This window comes from Hylobates moloch, unplaced genomic scaffold (genome assembly GCF_009828535.3).
Source record: "Hylobates moloch isolate HMO894 unplaced genomic scaffold, HMol_V3 SCAFFOLD_20, whole genome shotgun sequence".
Classification (NCBI taxonomy): Eukaryota; Metazoa; Chordata; class Mammalia; order Primates; family Hylobatidae; genus Hylobates; species Hylobates moloch.
In genome coordinates, this window is record NW_026652295.1 from 16,323,269 (window position 1) to 16,340,439 (window position 17,171).

At 42.5% G+C, this 17,171-nt stretch overlaps 1 protein-coding gene across 1 annotated transcript in view; it reads left to right on the top strand.

Moving 5' to 3' along the window:
- The first annotated feature begins 1,729 nt into the window (after positions 1-1,729).
- The window catches only part of STMND1 (stathmin domain containing 1), a 115,918-nt gene continuing 100,476 nt past the window's right edge, over positions 1,730-17,171 (top strand). Inside the window, exons 1-2 of the mRNA XM_058432609.1 lie at positions 1,730-1,954; positions 3,417-3,561. Of these exons, the coding sequence (XP_058288592.1) occupies positions 3,463-3,561 (99 nt within the window). The 5' untranslated portion in view covers positions 1,730-1,954; positions 3,417-3,462. The remainder of the gene's footprint in view (positions 1,955-3,416; positions 3,562-17,171) is intronic.

The window sequence follows — 17,171 nt, forward strand, 5'->3', positions numbered from 1 at the left end:
ACATAATTACTTGATACACATATGCATTGTGTAAGGATTGGCAGAATCAAATGAGATAACATCACCATTCAAGCTGTATATCAGACACTCAGAACTTCCTATTTCTGAGACGGAGTCTCACCCTCTTGCCCAGGCTGGAATGCAGTGGCACAATCTCAGCTCACCGCAACCTCCACCTGCCAAGTTCAAGCAATTCACCTGCCTCTCAAGTAGCTGGGACTACAGGCACATGCCACTACACCCAGCTAATTTTAGTATTTTCATTTGACACAGGGTTTCACCATACAGACCATGCTGATCTCAAACTCCTGACCTCATGATCTGCCTGCCCTGGTCTCCCAACACGCTGGAACTGCAGTTATCAGAACATTTTTTTTTCTTTGAGACAGTCTGACACTATAGCTCAGGCTGGAATGCAATGGTACAATCTCTGCTCACTGCAAGTGTGTCCAGAATTGGTGGACTCTTAGTCTGACTTCAAGAATGAAGCCACTCTTACCATGAGTATTAGTTTTCGAAGGTGGCATGTCCGGAGTTTGTTCTGTTGTTTGGACGTATTTAGTTTCTTTCTTCAGACTTTCGTACAGCTCTTAAGGCCGTATACCTGGAGTTCTTCATTCCTCCTTTTGGGTTTGTGGTTTTGTTGACTTCAGAAGTGGCAACACAGATCTTTAAGATGAGCACTGCAACTCATAAAAACACTACAGACCTAATCAGTCAGATACAGTAACATTTACCTCACTACACTGAAAAACACACCTTCCACAGAAAGAAACAGCAGCCAAACAACTTGCTGTTTTCTGGCTCGAGCAGCCCGCTTTTATTCCCTTATCTGCCCCCCCATCCTGCTGATTGGTCCATTTTACAGAGAGCAGATTGGCCCATTTTACAGCAAGCTGATTGGCCCATTTTACAGAGAGCTGATTGGTCCGTTTTGACAGGGTGCTGATTGGTGCGTTTACAAACCTCCAGCTAGACACAGAGTGCTGATTGGTGCATTTACAATCCTCCAGATAGACATAAAAGTTCTCTAAGTCCCCACTCAACTCAGAAATACAGCTGCTTTCACCTAGTGGATGTTCCTGGGGCCACAGGCAGAGGTGCCTGCCAGTTCTACACCATGGCCTGATGGCAAGGGACAGGGGGTGTCTGTAGGGGAGCCCACGGCAGGGGGCATAGGCCTTGGGCATGGTGGGCTGCAGGTGCCTGAGCCATGCCCCGTGGGGAGGTGGCTAACACGGGGCAGGGCACAGCACGGCCTCACCTGGCGCAGGCAGGCCGGCAGTGGTGGGGATCTGCCCGCCTCTCCCAGTGCGGAGCTTGTCAAGGCCGCGCCCACCCGGAACTTGCGCTGTCCTGCGAGCACCACCAGCAGTACCGGTTCCTGCCTGCGCGTCTTCTTCCACACCTTCCCGTCCTGCCTACGCTTCTTTCTCCGCACATTCTTGCAAGCAGAGGGAGCCAATCTGGCCTCGGCCAGCAGAGAAGGGTTCCCACAGTGCAGAGGCGGGCTGAAGGGATCCTCAAGCGTGCCAGAGTGGGCACCAAAGCTGAGGCGCCGAGAGGGAGGGCCGCCTGCTAGCTCTTGCCTCTCACAAGCTCCGCCTCCCGGGGTCAGGCCGTTCTCTTGCCTAAGCCTCTGGAGTAGCTGAGACTACAAGCGCCCGCCACTATGCCTGGCTAATTTTTTTGTATTTTTACTAGAGGTGGGGTTTCACCGTGTTAGCCAGGATGGTCTGAATCTCCAGACCTGGTGATTTACCCTCCTTGGCCTCTCAAAGTACTGTGATTACAGGCGTGAGCCACCCTGCCCGGCCCAGAACTTCATCTTACAACTGAAAGTTTGTACTCTTTCACCAACATCTTCTCGTTTTCCCCACCCCCAAGCCCCTGGCAACCACCATTTTACTCTGTACTTCTAAGAGTTCAATTTTAGATTCTTCATATAAGTGAGGTAGGTGATGCAGTATTTGTCTTTCTGTGTCTGGCTTATTTCCATTAATGTAATGTCTTCCAGGCTTATCCGTGTTGTCGCAAATAACAGGATTCCCCTCTTTGTTTATCCGTTCATCTTTTTTCTTTTTTTAGAGACAGGGTCTTGTTCTGTGACTGAGACTAAAGTGCAGTGGCATGGTCATAGCTCACTGCAACCTGGAACTCCTGGGTTCAAGCAATCCTCCCGCCTCAGCCTCATAAGTAGCTGAGACTACAAACATACACTGCTACACCCAACTAATTTTTAAGTTTTTAGTAGAGGCTGGGTGGAGTGGTCACACTTGTAATTCCAGCACTTTTGGAGGCCCAGGCAGGAGGATTACTTGAGCCCAGGAGTTTGAAACCAGCCTGGGCAACATGGCAAGACCTAGTGCTACAAAAGGTTTTTAAAAACTGGCAGAACATGATGGCTCACGCTTGTAGTACAAGGTATTCTAGAGGAGGCTAAGGCAGTAGGATTGCTTGAGCCCAGGAGTTTGAGACCAACCTAGGTGACAGAGTAAGACCCTGACTCAAAAAGAAAAAAAAAAATCAGTTGTGTTTCTATATGCTAATAGTGAGCTATCTAAAAGAAAACCCCAAAGCTAAAAAAAAAAAAAAAAAAAAAAAAATCCCATTTGTAATATTATCAAAAAGGATAAAATACTTAGGAATAAATTTAACCAAGAAGATGAAATTTCTGTATACTGAAAACTACGAAACATTGATAAATTGAAGAAGACACAAATAAATGGAAAGATTTCTCATTTTCATGGATTGGAAGAATTAATAGAGTCATGCACCACATAACAACACTTTGGTGTTGGCCCACATATCTGGTGGTCTATAAGACTCTAATGAAACAAAAATTCCTATTGACTAGTGACATCATAGCCACTGTAATAACAAAGTGCAACACATTACTCACGTGTTTGTGGTGATGCTCGTGTAAACAAACTTGCACTGCCAATCATATGAGTATAGCACATAAAGGCCAGGCGCGGTGGCTCACGCCTGTAATCCCAGCACAGGGAGGCCAAGGCTGGCGGATCATGAGGTCAAGAGATCGAGACCATCTTGCCTAACATGGTGAAACCCCCGTCTCTACTAAAAATTGAAAAACTAGCTGGGCGTGGTGGCGTGCACCAGTAGTCCCAGCTACTCGGGAGGCCGAGGCAGGAGAATCGCTTGAACCCGGGAGACAGAGGCTGTAGTGAGCCGAGATTGTGCCACTGCACTCTAGCCTGGCAACAGAGCAAGACTCTGTCTCAAAAAAAAAAAAAGTATAGCACATAAAATAATGTATAGTGCACAATATTTGATGATTATAATAAACAACTATGTGACCAGTTTATGTATTTCCTATACTATAAGTTTTACTGTTATTTTAGAGTGTACTCTTTCTACTTATGTTTAAAAAGTTAACTATAAAACTGCCTCAGGCAGGTCCTTCAGGAGGGATTCCAGTAGAAGGCATTATCGTAGGAGATGACAGCTCCATGCCTGTTTGTGCCCCTGAAGACCTCCCAGTGGGACAAGATCTGGAGGTGGAAGACAATAATATTGATGATCCTGACCTGTGTAAAGGTAGGCAAATATGTGTGTTTGTGTCTGAGTTTTTAGCAAAAAAGTTTAAAAAGTAAAAAATATATAAAAATTTTAAAAATAGAAGGAAGCTTACAGAATAAGGATATAAGGAAAGAAACTATTTTTGTACAGCTTTAAAATGTGTTTGTGTTTTAAGCTGAGTGTTATTGCAAAAGTCAAAAAGTTTAAAAAAATTTTAAAGTGTATAAAGTAAAAAAGTTACAGTAAGCTAAGGTTAATTTATTATTAAAGAAAGAAAATATTTCTTACAAATCTAGCACAGCCTGTGTGTACAGTGTTTATACAGTCTATAGTAGTATATGGTGATGTCCTAAGCGCTCACATTCACCCACCACTCACTCACTCACTCAGAGCAACTTGAGTCCTGCAAGCTCCATTCATGGTAAGTGCCCTATACAGGTGGACCATTTTTATCTTTTATACAGTGTTTTTACTTTTTCTATGTTTAGATATGTTCAGTTGCACAAATACTTACCACGGTGTTACGGTTACCTACAGTATTAAGTATAGTAACATGCTGTACCAGTTTGTAGCCTAGGAGCAACAGGCTATCCCACATAGCCTAGGTGTGTAGTAGCCTATCCCATCTAGATTTGTGTAGGTACACTCTATGATTTCACACAATTATGAAGTCGCCTAATAATGAACTTCTCAGAACATATTCCTGTCTTTAAGTGACACATGACTGCATTGTTAAGATGACCCCATTACCCAAAGTGTTCTACAGAGTCAATGTCATCCCTACTAAAATTCTAATGTCATTTTTACAGAAATAGAACACAAATCCTAACGTTCATATGGATTTTAGTACTTCTGATCTCCAGAATTGTAAGATAATAATCTGTATTGTTTTAAGACTAGGAAATTAATACTATTCTGTAGACTTTATCAGTGGCATTAGACATCTCACCTACTTAACAGAGTGCTAGCTGAGAAAAGGTGTCTGTAAAGAACTTTATGAGGTGATGCTCAACTGGGACAGAAAGGGAATTCTATAAACAGATCGGGTGATGTTAGGGAACTTAAATTATTCATTTATGTATGAATTGCCTTATGAATATTTATAAGCATATGTCTGAATATTATAAACATATCCAGATTTCATATATATAATATACACACACACATCTCACACAAATACACACATACACACCATCTTGAGAGAGGTGTAAACAGAAGAGTGTGATATAAGAGTACTTAATCCATTTTAAAATTACACATGCCTTACGCAGACTTTCCCCATATAGTACTTGAAAAATTAAAGTGTTGCAAGAGTTAGTTTGGGAGAGGGGGAGATGGAGTTCTTGGGAGGTAAACCAATTAATAATTAGAATTAATTAAGTGAAATAATACAAAACATGCACCAGTGTTTCATGGTGGAGTAGTTATTGACTTTATTGATTTTCTCTAAAAATATGAAAAATCTTAAACACGTTGTGGATATATCTGATCTTTGAGCAAAACTGAAAATGTTTTAACTTCTGCTTTAATATCATTAGGGTCAAAGCCAAGTGTATAAATAGATGCCTTGAGTCATGGTGCCAACTTGTAAACCTAAATTCCACCCCAATTACAATGTTTTGAGGAGCGCAAATCACTGAGATTCTCCTAGCCAGAATAACACCCTTTACTCTCATCATGATGACCAAAGTTCAATTAGGAGCCATTTATTTCTGTAAGACCTCTAGTCTTCATCTTCGCTCAAAATGTCAACACCCACAGGCTGGATAGCTTTCAAGGGGGTTCTCACCAACTATCATAACAGGAATAACCAATGAAAAATCCTTTTTAGGGCAGTAGGCAGTGAGAAGGGAGGGTAATATTAAAAGGAGGAAGAGAACACCAGAATCTGTTGAATACTGGCCATAGCCACAGTCTAAGAACTCTATTGTGGCCGGGCGCAGTGGCTCATGCCTATAATCCTAGCATTCTGGGGGGCCGAGGTGGGCAGATCACAAGGTCAGGAGATCAAGACGATCCTGGATAACACGGTGAAACCCCGTCTCTACTAAAAATACAAAAAATTAGCCGGATGTGGTGGCGGGCACCTGTAGTCCCAGCTAATCGGGGGGCTGAGGCAGGAGAATGACATGAACCCGGGAGGCAGAGCTTGCAGTGAGCCGAGATCGTGCCACTGCACTCCAGCCTGGGCGACAGAGCGAGACTCCGTCTCAAAAAAAAAAAAAAAAAAAAAAAGAACTCTATTGTTACCAAACTTTGCTATAAGCAAAATTGTGAAATAATTATTGGTAGTTGCATTAAATGCATTATTTCACCTTATCCCTACAACAGACCCAGTTAAAAAGTGCTAATAAGATTCCAAATTTACAGGTGCATAAAATGAGGCATAGAGCTAGAAGTTGAAGAGTCAGTACTAAGTGCCAGGTCTGTGGGCCTCATTACTCTGCCTGTATTTATCCTATGAAGAATATCTTGGGCCACCAGCCTCTTCCTTCACTGTGCTGTGACTTTCCATCTCAGATGCTCTGTGCTCTTCTGTCACCCTGTTGCTTGCACCCTCTCACTTAAGAGTCTCCATTATGATGGGTTCCAGACCCCTCCCTGAACTCCCCTCCGCAGTGGCAAAGCTGGGGTTAGTTTAACTCCAGGTGGGTTGCAGATGGAACTGAGAGACTCAACAGGGCTAATACGCACTTAGCAGGAAATCCAAAGAAGGAGAAAGGTAGCATCGTGCTGATTTAGTGCTATGCAACAAGCCAAGGCCATACCTGCAATTATTTGGCAGCCATTGAAGGCCTCCTCTGCTCAGGGTACTGTGGTAGGTGCTGGGCAATTGCAGCCAGAGCTGGGAAAGTCTGAGACTGTGCAGTGGGGACACAGCCACATGAAGCAAGACTTTAAGGTAAGAGAAATAGAGCACAAAAGAGACTATTGTTCGAGGATCCAAAATAGTGATTCTGTATTAGAATTGGAGTACAAGAAACAAAGCAAGAGCTTAATTACTAGAATAGGACTTAAGGTGAGAGTTGGCCAAGCAGCAACCTTGACCTCAAACTACTCAGCTGTGTTTGAATTTCCGCCGGATTAGTAGGGCTCAGCCTGCAGCGCATGCTCCTGTAACCCAAACCATTGTTTTTCAAACTACAGGTCATGACCTATCCAGTGATCATGAAATTGGTTTCGTGGGTGGCAGTTAGCACTCTTTAAAATAAATAAAATAGACTAGAAAAGAAAATAACAAAGTGCATTGAATGTCATAAGGATTTCAGCGTTAGGTACATGCATCTTGTGTTGTGATGTAAAATTTATTTCTTAATGTTACTGTCAAAAAAAGCTTGAAAACTCCTGGTTTGAAACTCAAGGATATAGGGCAGGGTGCCAGGTTAGTCATTATGTTTAAAATATTTTCTGCTTTTCCCAGATGACTGTGAGCTAATGTAATAAACCAATCCAGGCTGCGGTGTGGCTAGATATGAATGAATTAAGGCTTACAGCTTCTCTCATGGAGATTTTCCACATATAGCCTTGCTTGAGAAACAGAATTGTGGAATAAAGATGGAATACTTTAAGATTTTATCTTTTCTAGAGCAGTTTTAGGTTTGCAGTGAAAATGAGAAGATACAGAGATACCCTGTATGCCCTCTACTCCCCTACACGTATGGCCTCCCCTATTATCAACACCCCCCACCAGAGTCACAGCTATGAACCTACATTGACACATCAGGATCACACAAAGTTCAGAGTTTACATTAGGGTTCACTCCTTTTTTTTTTTTTTTTTTTAAGACAGAGTTTCCCTCTTGTTGCTCAAGCTGGAGTGCAATGGTGCAGTCTCAGCTCACTGCAGCCTCCACCTACTGGGTTTAAGTGATTCTCCTGCCTCAGCCTCCCAAGTAGCTGGGATTATAGGTGCCTGCTTCTATGCTCGGCTGATTTTTTGTATTTTTAGTAGAGACGAGGTTTCACCATGTTGGCCAGGCTGGTATTGAACTCCTGACCTCTGGTGATCCACCCACCTCAGCCTCCAAAAGTGCCGGGATTACAGGCATGAGTCACCAGCTCCCAGCCAGGGTTCACTCTTGTTGTTGTACCTTCTGGGGGTTTGGTCAAATGCATAATGACATGCATCCACCATTATAGTATCATACAGAGTAGTTTCACTGCCCTCAAAACATCCTCTGTGCTCTACCTTTTCATCCCTCCCTCTCCCAAACACCTGGCAACAACTGACATTTTTACTGTCTCCATAGTTTTGCCTTTTCCAGAGTGTCATACAGTTGGAACCACACTGCATGCAGACTTTTCAGATTGGCTTCTTTCATTTAGTTATATGCATTTAAGTTTCCTCTATGTCTTTTCATAGCTTGATCACTCGTATCGTTTCATTGCTGAATGAATTCCATTGTCTGGATGTACTACAGCTTATTTACCCATTCACCTACTGAAGGACATCTTGATTTCGTCCAAGTTTCAGCAATTATGAGTATAGCTGCTATAAATATCCATGTGAGGTTTTTGTGTAGACATAGCTGTCAACTTCTTTGGGTAAATATGAAGAAATGAGATTGTTGGATTGTGTGGTATGAGTATGATTAGTTCTGTAAGAAACTACCAAACTGTCTTCCAAAGTGGCTGCACCATTTTATATTACCACCAACAGTAAGTGAGAATTCCTGTTGTTCCATGTCCTCACCAACATGTGGTTTTGTCAGTGTTCTGGATTTCGGCCATTCTAACAGGTATGTAGTGGTATTTTACTGTTGTTTTAATTTGATTTCCTGAGGCATATGATGTGGAGCATCTTTTCATATGCTTATATACCTTATGTGTATCTTCTTTGGTGTAGTGTCTGTTAAGGTCTTTGGACCCTTTTAAAATCAGGCTGTTTTCTTATTGTTGAGTTTGATTTCTTTGTATGTTTTCGATAATGGTCCTTTACCATATATGTCTTTTGCAAATATTTTCTCCCAGCCTGTGGCCTTGTCTTTTCATTCTCTTAATAGTAGCTTTCACAGAGCAGAAATTTTTAATTTTAATGAAGTTCAGCTTATTGTTTCTTTCATGAATTTTACCTTTGGTATATTAAATAAGAGTTACCACCAAACACAAGACTATTCAGATTTTCCACTATGTTATCTTCTAGGAGTTTTATAGTTTTGTGTTTTATGTTTAGGGCTGTGATCCATTTTGAGTTAATTCTTGTGAAGTGTGTAAGATCTGTGCCTAGATTTTTTTCCAGTTGTTCCAACACCATTTATTAAAAAGAATATCTTTTCTCCATTGTATTCCCTTTGCTCCTTTGTCAAAGATCAATTGACTATATTTACATGGCTCTATTTCTTTATCCTATTCATTGATCTATTTGTCTATTATTTTGCCAATACCACATTGTCTTAATTATTACAGCTTTATAATAACAGTTGAAGTCAGGTAGCCTCAGTCCTTCAACTTTGTTTGTTGTTCTTCAATATTGTGTTGGTTAATTTGAGTCAGTTGCCTCTTTTTATAAACTTTAGCATTCGTTTGTCCATAGCTACAAAGTAATTGGCTGGGATTTTGAATTCTATTGAATCTATAGATCAAATTGAGAAGAATGGACATTCTGACAATACTGAGTCTTCCTATTGATGAATATGTAATATCTTTCCATTCATTTAGTTCTTTTTTAATTTCTTTCATCCAAGTTTTATCATTTTTCTCATACTTTTATACATATTTTGATTTATACATAAGTATTTCATTTTTGGGGATACTAATGTAAATAGTATTGTATTTTTAATTTCAAATTCCATGTGTTCACTGTTGGCATATAGGAAAGTGATATGGTTGCATGTTTTGTCCCCTCCAAATCTCATGTTGAAATGTGACCTCCAATGTTAGAAGAGCCTAGTGGGAGGTGTTTGAGTGATGGGGATGGATCCTCATGAACAGCTTGGGGCTGTCCTCGCTGCAATGAGTGAGTTCTCACTCTACGAATTCACACGAGATCTGGTTGTTGAAGAGAGCCTGGCACCTTCCTCTTCTTGCTTCCTCTCTCACCACATGTTATGCTGGCTCCCCTGTTTGCCTTCTGCAATGATTGAAAGCTTCCTGAGGCCTCATCAAGAGCAGATGCCAGCACATGCTTCTCCTACAGCCTGTAGGACCATGAGCCAAAGTAAACCTCTTCTTTATAAATTACCCAGCCTCAGGTATTTCTTTATAGCAATACAAATGAACTAACACAGAAAACTGGTACTGAGGAGAAGGGTGTTGCTGTAAAGATACCTGAAAATGTAGAAGCAGCTTTGGAACTGGGTAATGGGCAGAGGTTGAAAGAGTTTGAAGGGATCAGAAAAAGATAGGAAGATACAGGAAAGTTTGGAACTTCTTGGAGACTTATCAAGTGGCTGTGGCCAAAATGCTGATAGAAATTTGGACAGTAAAGGCCAAGTTGACAAAGTCTCAGATGGAAATGAGGAATTTATTGGGAACTAGAGCAAAGGTCATCCTTGACACACCTTAGCAAAGAATTTGGCTGCACTGTGTCCATGTCCTAGGGATTTGTAGAAGTTTGAACTTAAGAGTAATGGCCTAGGGTATCTGGCAGAAGAAATTTTTAAACAGCAAAGCATTCAAGATGTGGCATGGCTGCTTTTAACAGCCTATAATCAGATACAGGAGCAAGGAAATGACTTAAAGTTGGAACTTATAATTGAAAGGGAAGCAGAGAGTAAAAGTTTGGAAAATTTGCAGCCTGGTCATGTGGTAGGAGAGAAATACAAGCTGGCTGTAGAGTAACCATTTGCTAGTGAGATTTGCATGACTGAAAGGGAGCCAGATGCTAATAGCCAAGACAATAAGAAAAATGCCTCAAACGCATTTCAGAAGTCTTTGAGGCTGCCCCTCTCATCATAGGCCCAGAGGCCTAGAGGAAAGAAAGGCTTGGGGGGCCAGACCCAGAGGCCTGCTGCCCTGCATCACCTTAGGACAATGTTTCTTGCATCCTGGCCACCCTGTTTCCAGCCAGAACTCAAAGGGCACCAGATGCATCTCAAACTGCTGCTCCAGAGGGCACAAGCCATAAGCCTTGCTGGCTTCCATGTGTTGTTAAGTCTTCAGGTGCACAGAATGCGATAATGAACGAGGCTTGTCAGCTTCTCCATAGATTTCAGAAGATGTATCAGAAAGCCTGGGTGCCCAGCAGAAGGCTGCCGCAGGGGTGGAACACTTGCTGACGCTACTAGGGCAGTGCCAAGGGGAAATATGGAGTTGAAGGCCCCACATACAGTCCCCACCAGCACACTGCCTCGTGGATCTGTGGAAGAGGGGCTGCCACCCTCCAGACTCCAGAGTGGTAGAGCTACCAGCAGCTTACACATTGAGCCTGGAAAAGCTGCAGACACTCAACTCCAACACCTGAGAGAAGCCAAGGGGGCTACACTCTGCAAAGCCACAGGGGCAGGGCTGCCCAAGGCCTTGAGATCCCACTCCTTTAATCAGCATGCCCAGGATGCAAGATATGGAGTCAAAGGAGATGATTTTGGAATTTTAAGGTTTAATGACTGCCCTGCTGGGTTTCAGACTTGTGTGGAGCCCATTGCCCCTTTCTTTTGGCTGTTTATCCCCTTTTGGTATAGGAATTTTTACCCATTCTCTGTACCAGCATTGTATGTTGGAAGCAAATAGCTTGTTTTTTTATCTTACAGGCTCATAGGTAGATGGAACCTACCTTTGGTCTCAGACAAGACTTTGGACTTTCGATTGAGTCGAGGCTGAGTTTGAATGAGTTAGGACTTTGGGGGACTATTGAGAAGGGATGATTGTATTTACAATGAGAGAAGAGCGTGAGATTTGGAGGGCCATGTGCTGAATGATATGGTTTGTATGTTTTTTCCCCCTTCAAATCTCGTGTTGAAATGTGACCAATGTTGGAGGTGAGCCTAGTGGAAAGCGTTTGGTTTAGGGGGGTGGATTGCTCATGAATGCCTTGGTTCTGTCCTTGTGATAATGAGTGAGTTCTCACTCTGTGAATTCACAGGACATTTGGTTGTTTAAAAGAGCCTGAAACCTCCCCCGCCTCACACCCTCTCTCATCATGTGACATACTGGCTCCCCTTTTTGCCATCTACCATGATTGGAAGCTTTCTGAGGCTTCACCAGGAGCAGGTGCCAGCACCATGCTTCTCATACAGCCTGCAGAACCATGAGCCAAAATAAGCCTCCTTTCTTTATAAATTACCCAGCCTCAGGTATTCCTTTATAGCAATGCAAATGGACTAATATAGAAAGTGATTGATTTTCGTATACTAACCTGGTATCCTGCAATCTTGCTATATTTGCCTATTAGTTCCAGAAGTTTTCTGTTGATTCCTTTGCATTTTCTATGTAGATAGTCATGTCATCTATAGAAAAACTTTAATTTCTTCTTCCCAATCAGTACACCTTTTATTTCCTTTTTTGTCTTACTGTATTGCTAGAACTCCCATTATGATGTTGAAAAGGAATGGTGAGAGGGAACATCCTTGCCTTATTCTTGATCGTAGTGAGAAAGCTTCTCGTTTCTCACCATCAAGAATAGTGTTGGCTGTGGATTTTCTGTAGATAATCTTTATCAAATTGAGGAAGTTCACCTCTATTCCTAGTAAGATTGAACACTTTTAAAACTAAAGGAGCTGTCAGTTGTTTCAATACTTGCAGGGTTATTTACATGTTAACAAAGGTATCACATTGATCACTAATCTGTGAGTCATTGTACTATTTTGCCTTCAGTAGGCAGTAAACTAGAGCTAGTTTTGGGGATTTTGCTCTGGCCAGCATGGCAGTGTTGTTTCATGGCTAAGTCGTGAGCTTTTCACCTCTTGGTTTATCTCAGTAGCTAATGCCAGTGAATCCCAACTCTGGATCCTGAAATCTTCCTTTGTCTTCAATTCTGTATCTTCAATTACTCAGTAGACATTATCACTTCAGATCTCTTTCCCTATCCGATCCTATCCAAAAATTTTGTCTTCTTTCCCCAAACAAGGAAGCATCTCCTCTCTTTTCTGTCTTTATTAATGACACTAACATCCTTTCAATAATCCACATTTTAAAGTTTGGGATCATATTTAATTCTCCTCTTTTATTCATTCCCTTGATACATGTACATATACTCTCAAGACAGAATAAATATTTGCTGAGGTATGGTCTTCTTTGTTTTAGGTTTCCCATTTCTAATTTCTACCTCATATCAGTACCAGAAAAAGCTTTTCTAAAGCCATCTCTATCATGCTATTTCTCCTCTGCAAATAAGTGACTCTCATTTCCTGCTAGAATGCATTTCCTTGTATTGTTTTCTGGCTTTTTCCATTCTTCACCTCAAACTCTTTCTCTCTGCCTCCCAGATTTAAACTTATTTCCAGTTATTTATTTAACAAATACTTAAATTGCACTTCCTCTGCTGCAGGAACTGTTCTAAATGCTTTAAAAAATCTTAAATCCTTAACCCACATTAAAAACTCTGTGAAACAGTATTATTACCTGCCATGTTACACGTGAGATACCTGAGGCACAAATTGGTCTATTAACCTCAGAATGTCTAGAGTCCTAGAGTTGATCTCACTATTTTCCAGGTATTTTGTGTGCCAGGGACTGAATGTTTTTGTCCCTCCAAAATTCACATATTGAAATCCTAATCCCCAGTGTGATGGTCTTAGGAAGTGGGACCTTTGGTAGGTAATTAGGTCTTTATACATGGAATTAGTGCCCTTTTAAAAGCTCTGGAGAGCTCCCCCGCCCTTTCCACGATGTGATGACACAATGAGAAGGCAGCAGTCTATGAACCAGGAAGTGGGCCCTCACCAGTCACTGAACCTGCAATGCCTTGACCTTGGACTTCTCAGTCCCTAGAACTGTGAAAAATAAATTTATGTTGTTTATAAGCCACCCAGTTTATGGTTTTCTGATATAGCAGCCTGAACGGTCTAAGACAGACAGAAAGGGACATATTTATTCTACCTGCAATGTTGTTTCCCTCACCTGAAATGCCACCCCATCTACCTGGTAGTTATAAAGATCCTCATCTTTCTTTCTTTCTTTTTTTTTTTTTTTGAGATTGAGCCCCACTCTGTCACCCAGGCTGGAGTGAAGTGGCACAATCTCTGCTCGCTACAACCTCTGACTCCCAGATTCAAGCAATTCTCCTGCCTCAGCCTTCCAAGTAGCTGGGACTACAGGAACCCGCCACCATGCCCAGCTAATTTTTTTATATTTTTAGTAGAGACAGGGTTTTGCCATGTTGACCAGGCTGGTCTCAAACTCCTGACCTCAGGTGATCTGCCTGCCTCGGCCTCCCAAAGTGCTGAGATTACAGGTGTGAGCCACTGTGCCCAGCCCTACCCATCTTTCAAAGCCCAATTTTTGGCATTTACCCATCTCCTTGGTGACTTATCTTTCTTAAAAACTCCAGGTCTCTTATTAATTATCTCCACTTATTCCTACAGTCTTCTACACATAAGTTGCCACTTTATCATATGTCTCCCTTACATTTCATTCATGTGCAATTGTCTTATCTTGGAAGCAAAGACCATAGCATGTAATTGTTTTCTATTCCTCCCTTTTGCTTCTTTCCTTCTTTGCCCTCTTTATCCTTCCTCCCACCCATCCAATCCTTAAAAATATTGAGTACATAAAAATATTACAAAAATAATGAATTGACATTAGCAGTCATCATTTTATAGGGAGAAAGGGGAAGCCTAGTGCATTGGTTTGGATCCTCTGAGAAGCAGATAACAAGACAATTAACCATGCAAGAGATTTATTGGGGTAAATGTCTGTGACTCTCTCCAGAGTCCATAGAAGTGGGGACAGTATTTAGAACACAATGCTGGAAGACTCTTGTAAAAAAAAAAGAGAAGGAAGGGTGGGACAGGGAGAATCTCAGACTGCAGCAGAGTTCCAAGAAAGTCCCCGTCCAGTGACTGTGGAGTCCTCAAGCTAATGTCAGAAAGAGGAGACTGGCCCTTCTCAGGAAAAGGCTGCATCGGGACCCTGCGGAGCCAGAAAAATCACTGGCTGTAGCAGTTCGGGGGAAATGTGGCCTGGGCATGAACACAGAGATAGACTTGGAGCACAGCAGTCATGGCCATTGGTGATATATACTCACAACAGCAGGAGATCTGAGCAGCACATTTTTGTGACCATCCCTTCTGGAACAGTGGAAAGAATGCTAATTCTGAATCCAAAATCTTAACTTTGGATCCCTTACTGACTCTGCACCTTCACTTAAATTCTTATCTACATCTCTTCATTTGTAAATGGAAATGACCAATAGCTTACTGGGTATGATGATTAATTTTGTGTGTCACCTTGACTGGGCTAAGGGATGTCCAAAGAGCTGGTAAAACATTACTTATGGGTTGTTTGTGATGATGCTTCCAGAAGAGATTAGCACTTGAATCAATAGACTGAGTAAAGATCACTCACTAAGTGATGATGGCTGTGGGCAGCATCCTCCAATCCATGGAGGGCTCACACAGAATGGAAAGGTGGAAGAAAGACAAACACTCTCTCCTTCAGCCTGGACATCCATCTCCTCCTGCCTTCAAACATCAGAGATCCTATTATAGTTATTGGGCCTGCAGACTCAACAGGCAATTACACCATTGGCTACCCCAGTTCGCAGGCCTTCAGATTCAGAAGGAATTACACCACCAGTTTTCCTGGCTCTACAGCTTACAGACAGCAGATCATAGGACTTTTCAGTCTCCATAATCTCATGAGCCAATTACTATAATAAATCTCCCCTTATATACATCTACTACATATACATCCTGTTGGTTCCGTTTTTCTAAAGAACCCTGACTAATGCACTGGGCTATCCTGAGAACCACACATTGACAAGAATATATAGTGTTCTGTTTATATTGCATATTATGTCATCAGCTCTAATTATAGTAGCACCTAATGTTTGTGAAACATCACACAGGTCACAGCAAGCCTTTGTTCCAGCCAATGAGCCTGCGAGGAAGGCAAGACAACCATTTCTTTCCAATCCACTGCCCTGTTGGCTCTCTGGTAAACAGAAAGGTTCTAGGAGGGGACATTAAAATGCTCAGTAGAGGTGGGATCAAGCCCCACAGCCTGCTTGCCAGGTAGGATCTGGTTATAACTATGATAATCAAGGAATCAAATTCCTGAGAAAAAAATATACATAAAGAATCAGGTAGTCCCTATTGATCTAGGTAGCCTGGAGAGCTGGCCCAGTGGGCAGGCTGGCCAGATGCAGAGTCCAGCAGGTAAGAAACAATACCACCTGCAAACCTGAGACTCAGGAAGTGAGTTCTGATCTGGGACACCCATAACAGTGCCGACTTCCCCACCCTTTCTGGCGTGCAGGTGGAAGGAGGGTGCACAGATGTGAGTGGCAGATCTGGGGAGAAGGGGAAGCTGCCAGTACAATTTGCTTCTGCCTATGTAGGAGCAGAGGGCTCTGCCTTCAGGGCCAGCCAGCTACTGTGGGTCTTTACAGCAAGCACTGGCTGAATAAACCTACCTTCCCTTATGGGCCTTGACCCTCGACACAAATGCCAAGTTAGTAGCCTCAGAATTGTCTTTTCTCTTCAGAGAGAAGCGTGGAAAAGATAAAGCCAGAGGCAAGGAAAACTTCTCACTCTTCTGTGGCATGCCAGGTTCAAAGAATGCCAATAGCACCCATCCTCCCACCCCATGAAGAACAGCAGCAGCCCCGAATTTGGAAAGAGCATCATGACTAATGTGCTGGAGGTCGCACTTGCACAGATGATAGAATTTATAAAATTCAACATGGGTTCTGTTATGGGTTGAATTGTCCTCTCAAAACAGATATGCTTAAGTCCTAACCCCTAGAACCTCCAAATGTGACTTTGTTTGGAAAAGGTCACATTCTGATGACCTTTATAGAGGTTACCAAGTTAGAATGAGGTCATTAAAACAGGCCTAATCAAACATGACCGATGTCCTTATAAAAAGAGGAAATTTGGACACAGACACATCCACACATGGAGACCTCCAAGTGGAGATGAAGGTAGATAGTGGGGTGATGCTTCTACAAGCCAAGGAACACCAAAGACTGAAGGCAAACCACCAGAAGCCAGGGGCAAAGGCTGGGACATATTCTCTCCCAGCCCTCAGAAGGAACCAGCCCAGATGATACTTCATCTCAAACTTGCAGCCTGTAGAACTGGGAGAGATCCATTTCTGCTGTTTAGCCCTCGTCTGTGGCACTTTATTACAGCAGTCCCTTCCCCACAGACACTAGTACTGGTCCTAGGAAAGTTCACTCAAGCTGGCAGTGGTTCAGGAGAATAGAAAGGATACTGATGCCACTCATTTGCTTCTACTTGAGGACAAGCAAGTGTTTCTCTTCCCGCTTCTTTCTCCTTACTGCTGCTCCCACCCACACAGGCCCCAGGCTTGTCCTAGCGTGTCCAGAATTGGTGGGTTCTTGGTCTTACTGACTTCAAGAATGAAGCCACAGACCCTTGCAGTGAGTGTCACAGCTCTTAAGGTGGCATGTCTGGGGTTGTTTCTTTTGATGTTCAGATGTGTTTGGAGTTCCTTCTGGGGGGTTCGTGGTCTCGCTGGCTTCAGGAGTGAAGCTGCAAACCTTTGCAGTGAGTGTTACAGCTCATA